This window comes from Hirundo rustica, chromosome 3 (assembly GCF_015227805.2).
Source record: "Hirundo rustica isolate bHirRus1 chromosome 3, bHirRus1.pri.v3, whole genome shotgun sequence".
NCBI lineage: Eukaryota > Metazoa > Chordata > Aves > Passeriformes > Hirundinidae > Hirundo > Hirundo rustica.
The window spans coordinates 23,340,751-23,360,113 of NC_053452.1; the positions used below are offsets into that span (position 1 = coordinate 23,340,751).

The window sequence follows — 19,363 nt, forward strand, 5'->3', positions numbered from 1 at the left end:
GCGGTGCAGAAAAGTCTCATCTGCCCACCAGTACCTCTCAGGAGGGAGAGATGTTCCTACAAACCTCCCCAAAAAGCGCACTTCACGCGTGCCGAGCCGCCGGACCGCAGCGCCGTGCCCGGACTACGGCTCCCGGCAGCCCCGGCAAGGGGCGGGCACGGGCCGGGGACGGGAAGGGCCGGGGCGGGCGGCTCGGGGGTCCCGGCGGCGCCTGCGTGGCCCTGCCCGGGCGGGGCGGTCCGGCTCGGTCCGGCTCGGTTCGGCTGGGCTCGGCCCGGCTCGGCTCGGCCCGGCCCGTGGCTGTCCCGCCCCGTGCGGTGCCGGCGGGCGCTGCCCGGCCCCGCGGCGCCGCTGCCGCCGATGCTATGCCAAAGCCAGAGGTGTCCGCATCCTACCAGGAGGTACGGGGGGCCGGGCGGGGCTGGGGGGGCTCGCCGGGCGCTGGTGCCGGACCCGGGGCTCGGCGCTGGATCCCCGGGGCGTGAGGCGGCGGCTGCGCTCCGCAGGAACGACCGGGTGGGACGGGTGCGCACGGTTCGGTGTTTGCCTCTGAGCGTGGTTAAAACAGTGGGCAGCACCTGGTTCAGGTGTGTGAGGGGAGGACAGCTGGACTCCGTAGCCGGGGTTTGGTGACAAGGCGATGGTCTGTCGGGTGTGAGAAGCACTTGGGTAGCAGAGCTCCCGCATCCGAAACTGAAGGACGCTTTATCGCGGTGCCAAAAGCCCGAGGCGGCGCCTGGTTTGCATATCAATGTACAGGCTCGGCAGCACGACTTCCTTGCTCGTTCCTATCTCTCCTAGTAGACACACAAGCGATTTGTGCCAAGTTCAGCCGCGGTCGAGAGCTACAGCAGAGCACTTTTGTTTGTATCTTGCAGGCAAAGGGAATGTAGATGTTTTCCTTCCTTTACACGTGACGGGTAGTTTGAGGCTCAGTTTTAATGCATTCTAATTTAGTGTGGTACTGTCTGTTTAGTTTCAGCTTCTGGTTTTCTTGCCAGGCTAGAAGGCATTGGAAGGTGATGAATCAGCAGATCAGCAAAGGCCTGTGTGAACAAGTTCTCCTTTTATTTAAGGGACTTTTGTCCCGTAGGAAGGGTTTAGCTCATGGCTATCAAGATGGGATTGACTTGTGTGCTTGTACCTAGTGGAGGTACTTGAGAGAGTTAATGAAGCTGCATTAATGCCTGAAGTGTGGACGTGGATGATGCATGTTACATTTCCAACTTAAGTATCAGCCGCCACTGCCACTACTCCTTAAGTATGTGTGTAAGTGCAGCACCTTACACACATACATTCTTTCTCTGGCACCTGCAGCAGTCTTTGTTGCTTCTGCCCCGGCAGGGATGCGCAAATGGCTGGAATTGCCTTTTCTGAGCTGCTTTTCTGTGTGCAGGACTGAAGAAGAACTGCTGGGATGTGGGCGGGTTCCTGTGGTTGTTTCTCCTTCAGCTGCATGTGCTGAACGCAGAGGAATGCTGAGTGAAGGTCTGTTTTATGCCCTTCCTGCCCTTGACATCCTGTCCTGTGTCTGCATCCTATTGCAGGCTTAACCACCCTGCAATCTGTGTTCCTTCTGATTGGCACCACGCTTCACCCCTCTATCAGAAATACCCCTAGGAGGGGCTGGCCCGTGAGGGTGATCCTGCTGGGCGTGCTGCAGGTTCACTGTTGGCAGAATCCCTGAATCCGAGAGGAGCGACAGTTGTGAACGGGGATTAGCTGTCCTGCAGTGATGCTGTGCTGGCCTCCCAGCCAGTGTGCGTGTGAGGTGTTGGTTTGTAGGTCTGTGCTGCCTTGCCTTGTGCAGTCAGGGTGCTGCTCAGAACGCAGTGGCTGAGCCCTGCACAGCGCTGGGATCTTGGCGACCTCTTCTCAGTCCACGTGTTCAGGATCTCCAGTAAAATATAGTTGTTTTTAGGGAGAAAAAGTTCAACCTGCTTACTGCATCTGAAAGCAATGTTGTAGTCCCGCTCTTGCCTGGCTGTCCTTCTCTGGCTTTTTGTGTGAAAAGCTTGTGAAACATTGTGAACAGAGATAGAAAACATAGTTGCATATTGTTCGGGACTTTTTGGGTTGTTTCTAAAGAGCGCTGAAAGATTGTGTTTTCTGAGCCTATCACAGAATCATTTAGATTGGGAATTGCCTCTAAGATAATTTTTCTTCCACTAGGAAAAAAAAAAAAAAAAAAAAAAAGCTGTAGGTCCGCTTGAGAGGATAGGAAATGTTGCTTATTTTGTTCTTTTTTAAACTTGTGTTGGGATCTCCTTGCCATCAGAAATAGAATTCACTTACCCTCCCAATTACCTCAGTCAATGAGGTGCCTGTACCTGAGGAATCAGAGAGGTGTGGGAGTCAGCTGAGGAGCTGCAGTGACTTTGTAACTTACATTACCTTTGTTGGATCGGCTCTGGTATCAGCAATGTGCACGAGTACAGCTGGAACTGGTTTCTTAGCTGATTTAGTGTAACTAATACAAGAGGTTCAGGGAGTACTTTTCTTGGGTCAGAGTAGCTTATTTTGGGTCAGATAAGCAAACAGAACCAGGATGTTTCTACAAAAAGGAGCAGAGTTTTAATTTTCCCTTATTTTATGGTCATAATTGAAAAAGGTGTTTTCAGTTGGACCCTGGTAAGAGTCTTGCACGTGAGCTGAGTTTTTAGCCTACAGGTCACCCGTTCACTTCTTGCCTCATGCTATGGGAAATCATGCTTTATTTATATACTAAGCATTAAAAAACGGCCGGGTAACTGCTTTCATCTTGCTTCGTGTGGTGGAAATGAGTACAGAAATACAGCAGGAGGTGATGGGGACTTTACGTCAGACTTTGCAGATGTCAAATGAGTGGACTCTTTCCTAATAGGTGCTAATGATGATTTCAGTACTGAATTAAAGCTGGGTGAAATAAAAGCACTCCCTTATGGATACAGGTGTGTGACTGTTAAGCAAGTCAGGGGTGTAGTGTTTAATAGCATTCAGAGCAGCTGCAGCATTAACTGTGCCCTCATTTTCCTTGAAGCAGGAGCAAAGCTAATGTGACGTGGTGCAAGCTCATGCCTTGGTTTGCATTGTTGTAATCTCTGTGTCAGTTCCCACCACGAAAGAAAACTTGGAACACATACAAGAGATACTTTATAATGTATGAAGTCTGTAGCACTTCCGAATGTCATGTGATGTGTATCTGATGTGACAAGCTTCTGACTCTGACACAAGTGGCCTGGCAGTTTGAGCCCAGAGCTCTGAATAGCAAAACAAGAAAACATCAGGTCTCTATTGGTGTTTCAGAAACACTGGAAGACTAATTAGTTGCATAACCACTAATACATAATAATCTGCACAGTGAGATCAAATAAGGACCAAAAATACAGAGATGCTTGACTGTTGTCTCATAATGACCTGTGTGGCTGAGACTGTATTTCGGTGCCTTGCCTTAACGCCTGTCAAAATGCAGTTTGTGCTTTTTGTACCTCTTTATTAAGAAGTGCTAACGCTCTGTTTGCTGGTGTGTGCTGTGGTTTCCTTATGCCTAAAAATAAATTCTTCAGTGACAGAATTAAGTTCCTGCTTGTCAGAGGACACTGTCCTAATTGCGGGCTTAAAGTGTGTTGGAGCTGCTGGGGAAATAATTACTTTGAACTTGAATGGAAAGGTGATGTTATTGTTGATGCAGCAGGGTAGAAGTAGGTTAAATTTGTGGCATGCAAGTCACTTAATTTTTGGCTCTAAGTCTACAGAAATGTGGCTTTTGTCTTGCGAACAAGTGGAACAGATGTTGGGTTCTCTTGGACTGGGGGCATCTTTTTGTGTGTTTGGTTAGTTGGAGACTCTTTTATTTGTACCATAGAAATTCCAACAATTGCAAGTTGAGAGCATGTTTGGAAATTGAACCACTGTTTTAACTACACAGCTGAGTGAAGATGTGGAGCGAGTATGTGAAAATCCAACAGAGGAGAGAGAAGGAGAGATGGAAGTTCATGAAGATTCCAGCTCTGTTATTTTACCAGGTGAGAACTATTGACTCAAAATTTACTGATTTTTAGGGCCTGTTAGCTGCTGCTGTGCGTAGCTTTGGTTGTTTTGGGTTTGTTATTTTATTGCGCTTCTGAAGGTAAACAAAACACTAATTTCACTACTTATTTCACTCACTTATTTTATGTGAATCGTTACTGATGGAAAGCCAAGGAGCTTTTCCAAGGACTGATAGCAGAATATTTCTTTGTCAGGAACTGTGCTCAATTGAAACAGGTTCAGCACTTCTGACTCTGAGATAGCTTAGTATGTCATCTTCCTTTATGTTGTCTCTCACCTGAGTGGCAGTGGGTTGCAGGCAGTCTGTGCCAGATTTACATGAGCAAGATGCAATATTGAATAGATGCTTTTAAATAGATTCTTAGTTAGGCTGTTCAGGCTTCTTTTGGAGGGCATGGAGCAGTGTTAAATGGGCTTATTGCAGCTCAGGTGGGGGCACTGAGGTTAGCCAGCCTGAAAGGAGTATGGCCTAAATGCCTTGCAGCTGTTTGAGACATACTTGTTTCAGCAGTGCAGTTGTATGGATATTGATGTCCTAACTGCCTTGGCTGCTATCTCCTGGCATGTAGCGTGCCCATGGACATTTCTTAGTGGTTATGAGTGCAGTAGGGTTCACTGAAAGGCTCGTGTTTGCTGTGGGAAGGCACAAACACCAAGCCATAAAGTTGGAGAGCAGCGTGTGGCATGGCCTGAGAGGGCCTGGCTCATTAAATAACAGCACACAGAACAGGAAGCAAGGCTGCTTATCTCCTTCCTTAGGTTGCATTTTAACATAAATTTTTGTGTGTTCAGCTGTATGCCACTCATGACAAAGCATGATGCGTAACTCAAGAGTACAGGAAACTTTTCCTTAGAAGTGTTACCACAAGAAATGGCAAATGCAAAGAATATGGGTAAAGCAGTGTCTGTGTGTGAGTGAGACTACTGTGAAGGTGTAAAGAAAACAAGATTTGAAGGAAAAGAGACTCTGGGAGAGTCAGGTCGGTCTCTTTTTCACTGTAATTGGAAGACTCCTTCTATGAAAGTTTTTACTGTGCACAAGGAATTACGAACTGGAGGGTAACAAGTATCTAGTGACTTCTACCATGGTGGAGATGCAATGCATAGAGCTGGGCATGAGCATTTGAATGTTAAATCACTCCACTGATGTCTATGCTGAGTGTGTGTAAGAATCACTTCAAACTGGAAATGGGGTGGAAAGGAGCTGGTTTTTTTTTCCAGAAGCGAAGATTGACTCATCACACTTTCTTGTGAACTTTAAACTTTGTTCCTCAGTTGTCCTTGAAAATAAACTTTGTTTCTTGCCTGCAGTGCCCTTAAGCAGAGTGCCAAATTCTGGCATGTGAAAGGGAGGCACAATCTTAGGTTGATTACGTCTCGTACTTGAGAAGGAAGCATCTGCCTGGCTGATCATCAAAACCGGAATTAGCTGTGGTTTTTTAAATCCAGCTGAGATTGAGGCTTACTCTTCTCTCATATGACTGATCTTCAAATGAAAATTCAGCAAAAATATCTGTATTTTAATGTCCCAATCCATATTCTGTTTGGTTCCAGATGGTGAACTGGGTACCACTACCCCTTCTTTGCGTTTCAGCAAGACCTGCCTAAAGAATGTTTTTTCAGTAATTCTCCTGTTTATTTATCTGCTGCTGATGGCTGTAGCTGTGTTCCTTGTCTACCAAACCATCAGTGACTTCAGGGAGAAGCTCAAGCACCCAGTGATGTCTGTCACTTACAAGGAAGTGTCCTTGTATGATGCACCCGGTAAGAGCGGAAACAAGCAAAATGGGTCAAGTTCTTGTTTGTGTTTTTCTTGGATTGTTTTACATCTTTGGTGTTCATTCTCCAGAGCCCAGAGTGCATATAATACCTTGACCCAGCTCTTTCATTTCCTCACTTTTTAATCTGAAGTTGTGTTGACTTTGCACAGAAATGTTAACATTGTACAGGTGACTTTTGAGAGCTTTTGTGGCAATAACATGAGTGGCAGAAGCTGTGGAGAATTATGCAACATTTCATAGATAAGAAGTGTTTTTGGACTCTAGAACGAGTCCTCTTTCAGGGGAGAAAGATAATTCCTTTTGGAAATATTCCCCAAACTGTATCATTTAAACAGAGTAACACATAGGATGTGTATCAGGAGCTCAGGCCTGCGCTGGGCAATGAGATGCCATTCACAGTAAAGTAGGTGAATTTCTCAAACCAACCACAAAATAACCACAATGCCGCTTTTTACTTCCACCCTGCCTTGTTTACAACGTGGTATTACATCAGTAGGCAATGAAAATGTGATGTGACTGCAGGGAGCAATGTTGGCATAAAAAATGCAGCGTGGCAGCAGAAACTGTTGCAGTTTGCAGGAGGAATTGCTTCACAGGAGCATTTTTGAAGAGTGACTTCTCTTGTTATTATTCTTTTTAATTGTCCAGTAGCCATTCATAAGTAGAGCCACGGTGGCAAATGCAGCTCAGTCAGTCATCGGTGAGTCTCCAATTTAACAATAACTCTTCTGTTTGAAGTGTTACCACATTGTCCAAATTCCCACTTCAGTAGTTGTGGCTGAAAAGTGTTTTGAGATTTTGCCATATTACTCTGGTTGTTTTTCTCTATGGCCAGTTAGGCCCAGCTCTGGAAGTAGTGCCTGATGTTAGGATCATATGAATCTGACTGTTAAGAGCAAGCAAACTCAAGCTTTCCCTCGCCATGTGAGCTTTTTATACAGCAACAGGAAGAAAATAAGCAGATTTTAAATAAGCAGAGCAGCATACATATAAATCCAGAAATATTGTTGGAGATCCCTGCAGATCAGAGAACCTAAATCAATGTAGTCCTTTATTTGATTGCTCTGTTAAAATGATGAGATGGCAAGTTGTAAGCATGGAGCTCTGAAGAAAGGAATAAAGCATTTGATATATGCTGAGTGCTTTGACATCTCACATTTTTGGGGGCAGGTCATCTCATCGTACTCTTTTTTTTTTTTTTTTTTTTTTTAAGTTGGCCTAGATTATCTTCCAGCAAGCTTCTTTCCAATAATAAATATGGCATAGCTGGAGTAAAAGGATTTAGAGGTTTGGCTCCTGTATTTTGGTTGCCTTCCAAAGCTGAGGTGGCTGAGGTTGTTTGATTGTGCTGTTGGGACTGGAACAGGAGGTTTATGGCATATATGGGTTTCCATCCAGGTGGAGCAGTTGCCTGCCCTACCCAGTGACGTAAATAATAAGGGATGGTAGCAGTTAATGCGTGTTTGATGGCTTTGATTTTTATCATGAGGTCACGTTCAGTTAACAGAAGATGCTGTGTTCTGAAGAGCATCTTTTCACTTCTATTATCTCAGCCAGTGATCTTTGATCTGTCATGTGTGGTATGCACATTATTTCCAATTAACTCATGATGTGTTAAATGCTAATATCTGAAAACCAAAGCACTACATGCCCCATTTGATGGCCCCTTATATATTTTACAGATTCATCTGGAGTTGAGAGGGACTGATGGATTAGCTGCTGGCTTGTGGGAAAACTAGGGAAACTTGGTAGCTTCTATGAACGTTGAATTGTTGTAATGGAACATGAACCCTGATTTTTTTCCATTCATTGTGGAGGTTCTGTCTGATGCAGTTGATGCTTTTGTCCTGCTCCAGAAAAATGTGGGAGTGCATGTGGAAGATAATTTGATTGCTTCGTGGCATCTTAAAGATAGCTCAGTATCCCATGGGATTAAATTCCAGAATGAAAATCTGTGTCCTCAGGAAGGAAATCAGTGCTCTCCAGTGTTTTTTCTTCCCAAACAGGTATTGCCTTTTACCCAGGCAAGGCTCGGCTGCTGAGCTGCAAACATCATTACTACGATCACATTCCACCGCTGATAAATCCAGGTCAGCCAGGAGACATTGAATGCACCACTCAGAGGATCAACTACACAGATCCTTTTACTAATCAAACTATGGTAATAACAATATGATAGAGCAAAGCTTATTCAGTGTGGGTTTTCTGCTCATAGTCTTGTTGGAAAGTGAAAGTATGTACTACATGCTGTAAAGAAATCTTGCCTTCTGGTTTGAATTTTTTTTTGTAAGCCATCTGTCATTTTGTTTTCAGAAATGTAAAAGACCCCAGTCAATGTATACATGTGTTATGGAAGATGAGCTGTCTTGCGGGTGTGTGCAGCACAAAACCCTTAATGGGATAAAATAAGATATTTTTCACAGTGAAACTCTCACTTCATTCTTCTCCTAAATGGACTAGGAAGCATTTTTCTTGATATTGTAAATCTAGCTTCAATTGAGAGCAGTATCAGTATCCATTAAAGCAGGATAGCTAATCTCTTTTTTTATATTTGCTGGGAATTGATACATGAATGCCTGCTGGGAATTACGTACCATGTTTGTCACACTTGGAAGAATCTTAAATGGGCACCAAGCGTTTCATTACATGAAATGCTTTGAGCCAGCACGATGGGTACACTCAGTGATAGTCTGCCTTAAATTGCCCTTAGAAGTGCAGGGAAGCTTGCTTCTGTAGAAACAAATATCCAAAACCCACAAATGACCATGTTTAATACTTAAATATTAATATTTAAACACTGAATCTTGATGTAAAGGCCCCCTTTTCAAACTGAAATGAGGGACTCAGCTGGCATTCTTGTTAGGTATTTTAATAGAGGTGTACTTAGCAGCAGCCAAGAAACTCTGTATGCAATAGATTTCTGTAGAGTATTAGAGCCAGATGGCAAATTAATGATCAGGGAATGAGGATTCCTTTGCTCCTCTCACCGTCTCTGTTTGCTTACAGAAGTATGCTTTGGTTGTTCAAGGCCCTCGTGATGTGAAGAAAAGGGAACTGGTGTTTTTGCAGTTCCATTTAAACGAAACAGACCAAGATTTTAGTGCCATTGACTACCTGCTGTTTTCTTCTTTCCAAGAGTTCGTCAGCAGGTGTGTAAAGGGGGGATGAGCCTGTGGCTGCATTGAGCTTGCTGTCACAATACCTGTGAAAGCAGAGCTTTTTCAGTAAAAATCAGGCAGGCTTTTATGGGGTTTTTTTAATGTTTGGACTATGTTGATGCTCTTTCATGTCTTTGTTTACTAATCTGACCTTTAAAAAAAATGTATTGAGGGCTTTTTCAGTGCCAAAAACTGTTTTTCAACTGTGCTTAAACCATTTGTTGCTGCATTTTCTGAAAGCTGGGAGTTTGTGCTGGCTTCCTGCTGTCTGCTGCTGTGGGTGATCAGGAAGTCTGCTGCCCTGGGTATTGTGTCAGGAACTGCACCAAGAACACAAATATTTCTGTACGATCTGGGGCTTTTTAAAGCAATTACTGTGAAGGTCAGATCCCTAGATTGCTATGTTGTGATCTCATTGAAAGATTAACTCTGCTTCTTTGTATTACTGGCTTTATTTAAGACTCTGCAGGATGATGTAAATTCATATATGGGGTTTTCAAAACTGCTTTTCACTGGTTTGACATTAGTATCACTGGAGTATCTAATCAACCTTCTAATTTTAACAAGAATGGAATTAATCCTGTCTCGAACTTTCTTGAAAGACTCACTCTTTTTTTCACCTTTTGAGAATAAATTTCACACTTAACCGTTTAATTTTTGCTTTAATTTAAATTCAAGTTCTGTTCTTCTCTCTGAGATCCAGATTAAAAGTTGGTCAAGGAATACTAGTCACAGTGACACCTGGTAGAAAGCCTTAATGTTGTAACAGCCGCTCAGTGGAACAGGGACAGGGGATGGAGGACCTGTGCACAACAAAATGAGGTGAGGGAGGGAAGGGAACAGATTTTATTGTAGCAAGGCCTGCTCAGAGGCTTGGACATGGTCCTACTGATGCTTTTCAAATGGATCAAAGACTGGAAGTGTTCAGACATGATACCTCTGGGTGGCCAAAGACCGATTAGCTGGATTTGCCTTTTACAAAGCATTTCTACTTCAGTGAAGACATTCCAAGTCTTAAACTATTTTCTGTAACTTCACTGAAGCACCTCATAAAATGCTAATGTTTTGGACATTTTAGGCATCGATATTTTTGGGTGAGAGAAATACCAGTTAGGAGCAGTGGTGTAGAAGATGCTGCTTGTTCCTTATGTTGTTTTTTTTCTGTTTTTATGGCTTGTGCTTTGGTTAGAAACGCTACAGTGGGAGCAGTTGCAGCAGGGTGCTCAGCTCTTTCTGTAGTGCGGGACACAAGCACTGCCTGAGACCACCCCTGGCTCAGGGCAGGATGGACAGCTCAGTCTGTGCATCCTCAGGCCTTGGAAGCCACGTGGGAAATGGGGATGCTTGTTTGGGAATGCATCCTTGGTGCTTGCTTGAGGCAGGTAGGAGGAATGGGAGTTAAAACTGGTTTTGAACAAACCCAGGTGGATGGTAACACTGGCTAAGGGGGTGAAGGCCTCAGTGGTAAATGATCTGCATGTCTAGGTGGAATACAGGAAAAGAAGCAGCTCTGGGCAGGAGGCCAGCAGTGTCGTTTTTGCAGCATCCTCCAAAAGCTGTTACAAACGCTGTGGCTTGTCTTGCTCGGTCCTGTGTTTGCTGTCCTGGCATGAACTGCCTGGGCTCAGGGCAGCTTGGGAGTTTACATTTCTCCTGACTATGAAAAGTGTGTGTGAAGCTGCACCGTGTGTGTGGAGAGCACTCATTCTGTCCAGCTTCCAGCAGAAGAGAAAATAGAAATGATTTCTTGTTCATCAGCAGATGCTGAACTTGGCTGATGGGAAGTCTGGATTAAGGTATCTGTAGAAAGCGTTGTGTGTCCTTCCATACAGCCTCTGAAAACTTCAATTACTGGCCTCTGTTAACTGCTTTTCCTGACAAAATGTCTCACTGGTTATGAGAGCCCAGAATAAAACTGCGCCCAGCAGTTCATGTACAGTGTTATCAGAGGTTCCACAAGCAATAAAATATAGCATCTAAAGACTTTGACCTTTAAGAGATTTTTTGTGGTGTAGTAAGTGCTGAGGACTCGAGCAAGGTCCAGTTGTTTCTGTCAAGGGCTTTATTCTCTGCAGCTCTTCTGTTAAAATTGGATCAGACTCCATGAAGCTGGCACTGCTCACTGGTTTTGTTCTGGTCTTCAGAGAACACTGCTGCACTGTGTGCTGTTGTTGGCCTCTGAGCTGGAGGGAGATGCTGCTGGCTTCTTTTTCTTTTTCTTTTTTTTTTTTTTTTTTTTTTTGAGGTAGTGGCAGCTGCTGTCTGTACCGTATTAATTGGAGGGAGGGAAATAATGAAACCCTTGCAAATTACCCAAAACGTGTGGCTAAAAATACAAGTTCCTCTCCTGAACTGTCATTAGGATAATTCATAGGGTTTAGAAGAAAATCCTCTGACAGAACTATTGTTAGTGTAGCATGTCAAGTAACTTCTGGGCCTGTGAAATGATGGATTCCAGTGTGAACAGATCAGAGATTATTTAAGGGTCTAAACAGAGCTCCATGTTCCTGTCTCTGATCTGCATTGCTGCATGCAGAGAAATACAACATGGAAGGGTCGAGACTGCTGGTACCACAGCAACCTTTGTGCGGGTGTTTGAGGGTTTCCTGCTCTAGGGAAACACAAGAGCAATAAACACAGATTGGGTTTGAACCATCAGTGGCTTTGGCTCTTGCTGTTGCATTGGAATCTGCGGGTGGGATGTCCTAAACTTCTCTGGCTCTTGTGGGGTGGTCCACAGACACTGGTGTTAGAAGGATCCACTGCAGCACCACAGCCCAGTCCAGAAATAGGTTAGGGACTCCCACAGATCAAAAGAAAAGAGAAAGAAAAAAATGGGAAAAAAAAGCCCCAAACAGCAACAGAAAAAGAGGTGTAGCCTGTGTGGGTTGTCTGTCTTTGGTGTGAAGATGGAACTAAAAGAAACTGCCTGGAGAACTGTTTTTCAGCTTAAAATCCCTTTCCTATCTTGCATTCACTTGGTCGTGTGTGGTTTTAAAGCTGTGTTATTTGTCCTCTGCTGTAATTTGTGCAAAGCTTGTGCCTCTCTGCTGTGCTCCTCCTGTCCACCCCCCTTTTTTTCCCCTCACTCTGTGGCAGTGGTCTGGATTATGGAGATGCCTCTCATCTCTCCTCCACAGCTTCTCCTAAGATATTATTACTCCTTCTTTGTCAAGCCTACAATTACTGTCGAAGGCAAAGCATACTGCTGCTGTCTGCCTGCCATGGAAGTTGTGGCTCTAACATTCAGCTCTGTGTCATAACTTCCTGCCTCACTTTTCCATGTTGGCCTGGAAAGCTTTGCTAGGGTGCTGTATTTAGCCAGCCATTAGGCACATGACTGCCTGGCAGAGTGCTGATTATGTATGTTCCTCTTGAGTGGCAAAGTGCTCCCCTGTGCTGTCCCCTGTGCTGCTGCTCTGCCCACGTCTTTCCTGTGGGAGGTGAAGAGTTGCCATCCTCTTGGGGTCACTAAACAAGCACCTCATGGCAAAATAAAGATATTCCTAACTTCCTAGAACACCCTGGGAGCAGCATCTGTCTAGGTGGGCAGCGAAGTGTGTTAGTTTTTCTTTCCAGAAACCCTTCTCTTTTCTGTGCCTGTGCACAGTGGAATTCTGTGTTTGAGGCCATTGCCTGAAGCCCTGATTTGAGAAAATGGCTTTGCTGGGTTTTGTCCTCCCATGGACATGTGTGTATTCATCTTTTAGGCCTGAGCAGGTGGTGTGGTATAGAGTAGCCATCAATGTGAATATTTTTATCAGTGCAATCCTTTTGGTCCTTGTAGACAAGGCACCTTGGTTTGTAGAAAGAAAAGAAGCTCTGAGTTTGAAAACTTAGAAAAAAAAGACAGGAAAGCTGCAAGTCCAGTCAGCGCTGGACAAATCTTCCTGATTGCCCTGTTCTGGGACAAGAGCTTTCTTCTTCACCTCTGCTTTTCTTCTTTAACTCTTTGCATCTTTCTCCTGAAAGACCAAAACACCTTCATCTCCTAAAAGACCCAGTCATGCACACCCTCTGCCTTAAAAGCGAAGAACACTCTTTCCCTTCTCCTAGGTAGATGGATTTAGTCTGGGTCAAAACCCTCTCCCTGCTTTTAAGGACCAACATGCCCTGACATATCTCTGCAATCTGAAATCCATCTTAGTAAAAACAGCCTTTAATGATTCATGGTTTCTCACAGTGGTTTACCCCTTCTTCTCAAATGAAACCTTATTGGAAAAGCAGCTGCAGGGCTGGGCTTATTTCACAGGGATGACATGAAAATGGCTAAAATCACAGTACTGAGGAGCTCCAAGTAAATAGCATGTCCTGTGCAGCTGGTAGAGAAGAGATGGAGACCAGATATGCCTTAAAGCTATCTCTTTGCTACTTGCAGCATGAGGGGTGTTGGAAGTCTTAAAGATTTACAGTCACAGTATTAAAAAACAAAACCCCAACCAAAACACACGAAGCAATCCCGATGTTCTGGGGGCTGCAAATATCTGTGCTTGCATATTGGGAAAACAGCCGTGTTTTTGCAGATGGGAGCCTTACACCAGAGCTACAGTGTTTCCAAAATTATAGGAATATCCTGAACGTAAATTTCGAGGCATTTTAAGCATGTCTGCATTGCAAGTGGTTTGTTTGTCAACCAGAAATGAGGTGAAGGACCCTGTCCTTCCTCTAGGCTCTTCCTGCTGTCTCTTGCTTCTTAACTTGGTGATGAGTTGTTTCCTGAGGTCCTGCCTCTGCTCCTTTCTGTCCCAGATGTGTGCAGAACAATCCCACAGGCAGACAGGACTCCAGGGTTGTAGGGAGTCCTCTGCAGTTAAGGATGCACCAGTGAAGTGCCACCTTTAATGAAAACATCACCACATGCAATGTTTTAGATATGCTGAATTTAGCAGGTGGAGAATGAAAGGAATTGTGAACATAGTTTGAAGTGCCTGTAGGTCTGACCTTCTCCTGCCTACAGTCCTCACTTAGGTCAATAAAGTAATGCTCTTTTTCCTTTAGTCCAGAAAAAGCAAAATTCATGAAGGACTGTGAAAGTTCATACTCCAGCTGGAAGTTTTCTGCGGGCTTCCGAACTTGGGTCAAGATGTCCTTGGTCAAAACGAAAGAAGAAGATGGTAGTGAGACTGTTGAATTCAAACAAGAGGTAAAAAAAAAATAAAAATAAATACTCATAATGTTTTGGGAGGGTTTTTTTTTTGTTTCTTTGCATCCATGATGCCCCTTTGCACTGAGCAGTTTTGGCTCTAGTTGCTCCCACTGTTTCTCAGCAAGGAGGGATTCTGTAGAAGTGGAAATGGCTTGATGCGCTCAGCTGTTGGTATGGCCCCTTGACACAGCTCAGGAAAACATCTCCTAACAGGAGGGCAGAAATCCAGGCCTCAAATGGGTTATGACACCTCTAGTCTGAGGTAAGGGACCCAAGAGACTGGCACAGAAATATTAACACAGCTACCTACAGCTCAAGGTGGAGAACAATTGACAAAGGAATTGTCTAAATAACAGCTACTGTTGGAAAGAGGTATTGTTTAGGTTGCCACTGATGTTAGGATGAAGAGGTAAATGTAAGCCTTGTATCCTTTGTAGCCTTCTCATGTCTGCTTTTTGTTTGGGTTTGGAATTTTTAGCTGTTGAGTGTCCTTAGAAACGTGGAGTAACTTCACTTTTTGCATCATTTACAACTAGAAAATACGCAGGTGGAAGATGTAAACTTATCTAGAGAGGAAATGAGCTTGACTTTCGTTCCTGTTCTGTTCATATTCATGCTCAGGGAAGTAATTGTGTTTTGAGTTTGTTTTGCTCCCAGGGCTGTTGGAAAGGAAGTGTCTCCTCAGTGGGGAGAAATGAGAATTTTAAGAGCTGTCCTCTTCAGAGGGTGTCTCTTTCAGAGACTGTACTTTCTCTTGGTCCTTGGTACTCTTGGGAAGAGTGTTCTGGGGGAGCAAAACGAAGCAGAACCTTCAGTTCTATCGTTAGTTCTCACAGGTGTTTTGTGGAGCAGTCTTCAGGGAGGAGCAGATCTGTGACTGTGAGGGGGGTGCACTCCTGCTCCCACTAGAGGACAGGAAGCAAATCCCGGAGTCGTGCAAGTCCCAAAGTAATGCCTTCATTTGGAGGAGAGGAAAGACTGCATCAGTCTGCTGCTGCCATGTAAGCACTGACAGCAGCTGTCTGTCTGTCCTTCAGAACCTACGGCTCTGTATCATTTGCCAGTTGGTGCTCACCAGGTATATGATTTTTGAAAGTCCTCCTTTGTGTGCCCAAGTCTAATGTGTCTCAAAGTGGAAACAAAAGGCTGGCTCAAATTCAGGGGAAAAAAAAAGTTTTTTTGTGACTATAAACATCTCTTTAGTTCAGCAGTTATGGACTGATCATCTGAGTAAGTGAACACTGTTGCTGGTTTGGGTTTTCTGTTTGTTTTGTGGGTTTGTTTGTTTTTAATAAAACCTGGGAACCAGGAATCAGATCCCTATCAGTAATACAGCAGAAATTGAAACAGCTCAGGCAGACTTGCTTTGTTTGACAGTACAACATCTGCTCAGATTGCACCAGGAAGTCCATTAGCCTTTCAAATCCCAGCCTGGGAGCTGGCATACTGGAAAGATGGATACAAATACTAGGTCAAACAGAACAGTCCCTCACTCTCTAACTAGCCCAGCAGTCATTTGTATTCCCATTCCTTTCCCATTGCCTTCGTTTAGCCTCGTGTTTGTTTCCTGGTGCGCGGTTTTCTTGGATGAGTGTGGTTGGGGCGCTGGTACCCTGCAGTAAGGACAGGAGCTGCAGAAGTGTGGGCCAAGTCTGCAGCAAAGGTGTTTTACAGAAACCGGGAGGTGGGGAAGCTAATTGTGCTCTGAGCGGCCATGAGCAGCATTCTAGCTCCTGCTTCTACCTGTCTGCAGCCTAAAATCTGTTCAGGGCAGGGACTCTGGAGAAGACTGAGAGAAGCCCTGGGGTATTTGTAAAGAAACTGCACCATGGGAGATTGGAGGCTTTTGTGGCAGGTCATCCCTCATACAGTGGGGAGGCTTGTAAGGAGATGAAGGGTGTGGTCTGCTTAGAGACTTCCAACTCAGCTGTCCTCTGCCTGGAAAACTGGGCTCACAAAACATGGAAAAGGCGTGTTCCTCCATCATCTGTCTCATCTTTGTGTCACGACCCTGATACAAAGTCACAGTGCCGCTGGATTCATTGCCTCCAGTACAGAATTAAACAGGATGAGCAGCAGTACTCCCCTCTGCACACACCAAGATGCAAACACTCCTTTGAGGTTTGGAGAAGGGAGAAGTCCCTCCACCACTGTGCTTTCCTGAGGTCACTCTGTGGCTCTTGGGCAGTTCAGACTGTTGGTTGCTGCCCATGTACAAACCCTGTGTACTTCTCCCTAGGCTGGGGGCAGCTGGTACAGTACAAGTGCTTTCCTAGGGCCTGATGCCTTTTAATATTTTCCTGGTTGCAGTTCCTGAGAGTCTGGCTTCATGTGGCTGTGACCTAGTCTGGTATCCTAACCCAGTTCCCTGTTGGAATTGTGTTACAGCTCTCTGCTGGGCAGCATTAGTTTCCAGAGGTGACCTAGTTAATGGGCAGTACTGGGATTGTAGGGGTTTGTTAAACACCTGGGCTTCTTTCCTTCCATGTTCATTCTGTCCGTGCTCGAATGTTCTAGTTTATTCTACAACCCATTTTTCAAAAAGAAGGAATCTTCCTGCCACCGTTATGTGGTTCTCTGGCAAACAAAACTAATTTAACATTCATTCATGAGAACTTTCTAGATGTTGTATTACTGCAAGTAAATTAATTTTGGAAATTAACTGTCCCCTCTTGAGAGGCCATGTAGAAATGGTATTGTAGTGTGAGTGAGAAATAGGAAAATAATATGAACATGAGACAGAGGGAGGAAACTGCCCTTGTCATATTTTGGCAGCCCATTGTTCTGGGTAGAGAAAGGCTGTGCTGGAAGTCCCTAAATAGTCTGGTATGTTCACCTTCTTACGGGCCTTTTCTGTTGCACTAAAGACTCATTGTACCGCTGAAGAAAGTAACCTGCACTTTTCTTTCCCTCTCCTCAGACCAGTGTGGTTAACTACATCGACCAGAGAACTAAACCAAGGAGTGACCAGCTGTTCTTTGTGGTGTTTGAATGGAAAGATCCTTTCATACAGACTGTTCAGGACGTGAGTAACCCGCTAGTGCCTTCACTGACTCTGCACGCTCGTGGTTTGTGTGCGCGTGCACTTGCCTCTGTTACCTCACTCCAAGAAGAAATGCAGAGAAGAGTGAGGACACTTCTGAAATTTCAGTGTAGGCTCTTCCTTATGTCCAGTAATGCATTCTGTGTGGAGGTCGGGACCACCTGATGCTTTTCCTTGGGCTGGTGACACTCAGCATTCTGCCTGCAGCCCGAGGTACATGTAGCTAAGAAAAGCACCTGTCCCCCTGTGTTCTAGCAAAGGGTAGCTTCAGGTCAGGGCTGAACATTTTGCTTAAATAAGTCTGCTTGGGTAATCTGATTTAATGATTTTTTTTATTAATTGACAAGAAACCTAGGCTGAAATAAGCATAATAAAAATAGCCAGGTGTATTTTTTATCCATTGTTAGAATAAAATGTGGTACTGTATTTACCCAACAACCAAGGTCCAGCAGCAGCCGAATCTACAGTGTTGGGAGTTTTTTTGCCCAAAACCAGGGTGTGAATGCAGACTGTGTGGGACAGGACTTGGTCCTTTGCACTCCTGCTGTCACAGCAGGACCCAGGCACTTCCTTTGCCTTTAGAGCCCAGTCCTGTCCCCACACCTCTCACTCCTCTTTGCCTGTGTGGAATCAGATGAGGGGACTAATTCTTGTCATCTCTTTCAGATTATCACAGCAAATCCCTGGAACATGATTGCTCTCCTTTGTGGTATCTTCCTGGCCCTGTTTAAGGCAGCAGACTTTGCTAAATTAAGTGTTAAGTGGATGATCAAAATCCGAAGGCGGCATCTGAAGAGGACTCGTCAAGTAACGAACCACATAAGCTGAGGCTAAGGCTGCCTTTTAACTGTTCATAGCAGGAGGGATAGAAAATAACTGGGATAAACTGCAATCAGCAATTAAAGCTGAAAACAGGTATGTTTTCTTCCAGAGAGATGCTGGCTGGAGGAACAGCCTTGGAACTGCAGAAGGAGCTAACTCTAGGACAGGTCTAACAAACTCACGCTTTTCTAGTCCAAGTTTAACAAGTTTACCTCAGTGTATGGGGGAACCAGGGGGAAAGGAGGGAACTCACTAATGTTCAGGAAGTCATCAGTAAATTGTGAGAAAGTGGACAGTGTTTAAATGTTTCTCCAACAGACCCTTTAGTTTCTGCATCAGCTGTGAGCTGCTCCCGTAGCACAGTCACTGCCTTGGTGGTGCTTAGTGGAAGGTAAAGGACTCTGAAAACATCCTGGCCTCTCTTCTCCAAAGCATGTTTTAAAACAAAATACACTGGAATTCTATTACATGTCATCTTTAAATCAAAGTACAATGACTTTAACATTAAAAAAAATACTTCAAGTAATCTACTGTGTGCTTTCTTTGAAGCTATCTGCTCTCAGGTTTGGAAGGAGCTTTACAGCAGGCAGGAGTGTTATGGCATGAGGATAAGGTGAAAACCACTGATCAGTCCAGCTCAGGCTGCTGTTTATCCCTCTTTCTGGCAGTCATTCCTAAGGAAGTGAAAAACAGTCATTCATCAGCAGGGCATGGAACTGTGATTCTCTGTTCTATGGGGAATGCCTGCTCACCAACTGTGCTGGGGTGCTGGTGTCTTTTTCTTCCTTATAAGTCCCTTGTTAGTTGAGATGCCCGACTTGGATGTGTGGAGTCTACAGGGAGCAGGGCACCACTGTGTGTTTGCTCTAAGACTTTGCTGCAAGGATGCCAACTCATAGTTTGCTTCTTCCTTCCTCTTCCAGCAGAGTACTCAGAGGAGTAAGTGTATCAAAAGTACCCCCTCACCTTTCTTCCTTGTTTTTGGCAGCTGAGGAAGCCTTTTGGGACAAAATTTCCTACTTTGAGCTGGCTTCCAGAGCTAATTAAGGCACTGCATTGACCAGACACAGCCTGAAACAGGGGAGGAACAACTCACTGTAATAAGAGAAACAAAATAGGAGCACTGGCTGTCTGGGGGAAAATGTTTAATCAGGGGAACTAAGATGTTTGTATGGGAGAAAGGTGGTGGCCGGTCCCCATCTCATCTTTAGTATCTCGCAACGATGGGAGCCCTGAACAGCTCACCTAGGGCACAGCAAGGGAATGAGACTAAACTGGACAGGACCAGCAGAGGCCAAACACTGCATGGTTGAGGCAAGAAGAGCTATTCCATCCCTGGGAGATGGGGAATGGGACAGAAACCAGGCAGGGGAGTGGGGGCTGG

At 44.8% G+C, this 19,363-nt stretch overlaps 1 protein-coding gene across 2 annotated transcripts; it reads left to right on the top strand.

Annotated features, from left to right (window-relative positions):
• Nucleotides 1-309: 309 nt before the first annotated feature.
• On the top strand, nucleotides 310-18,505 carry PACC1 (proton activated chloride channel 1). Of its 2 annotated transcripts, none has more exons than XM_040058563.1 (8): nucleotides 310-401; nucleotides 3,845-4,004; nucleotides 5,584-5,793; nucleotides 7,817-7,971; nucleotides 8,817-8,959; nucleotides 13,967-14,111; nucleotides 17,035-17,139; nucleotides 17,824-18,505. In XM_040058563.1, exons 2-8 carry the CDS (start codon nucleotides 3,965-3,967, stop codon nucleotides 17,983-17,985), a joined length of 960 nt encoding a protein of 319 aa, XP_039914497.1. In that variant the 5' UTR covers nucleotides 310-401; nucleotides 3,845-3,964; the 3' UTR covers nucleotides 17,986-18,505. The 2 variants fall into 2 exon arrangements, with proteins under 2 accessions (XP_039914497.1, XP_039914498.1); XM_040058564.1 differs by lacking the exon at nucleotides 310-401 and adding an exon at nucleotides 1,470-1,488 and having other exon boundaries at nucleotides 3,908-4,004.
• Nucleotides 18,506-19,363: the final 858 nt, after the last annotated feature.

What these genes read in the sequence shown, in the direction of transcription:
- PACC1 (XM_040058563.1), top strand. Translation starts at nt 3,965, where the DNA reads ATGGAAGTTCATGAAGATTCCAGCTCTGTTATTTTACCAG. An exon ending in CTTTTACTAATCAAACTATG is followed by an intron (nt 7,972 to 8,816) that starts GTAATAACAATA and finishes GTTTGCTTACAG; the next exon opens with AAGTATGCTTTGGTTGTTCA. An exon ending in CTGTTGAATTCAAACAAGAG is followed by an intron (nt 14,112 to 17,034) that starts GTAAAAAAAAAA and finishes CCCTCTCCTCAG; the next exon opens with ACCAGTGTGGTTAACTACAT.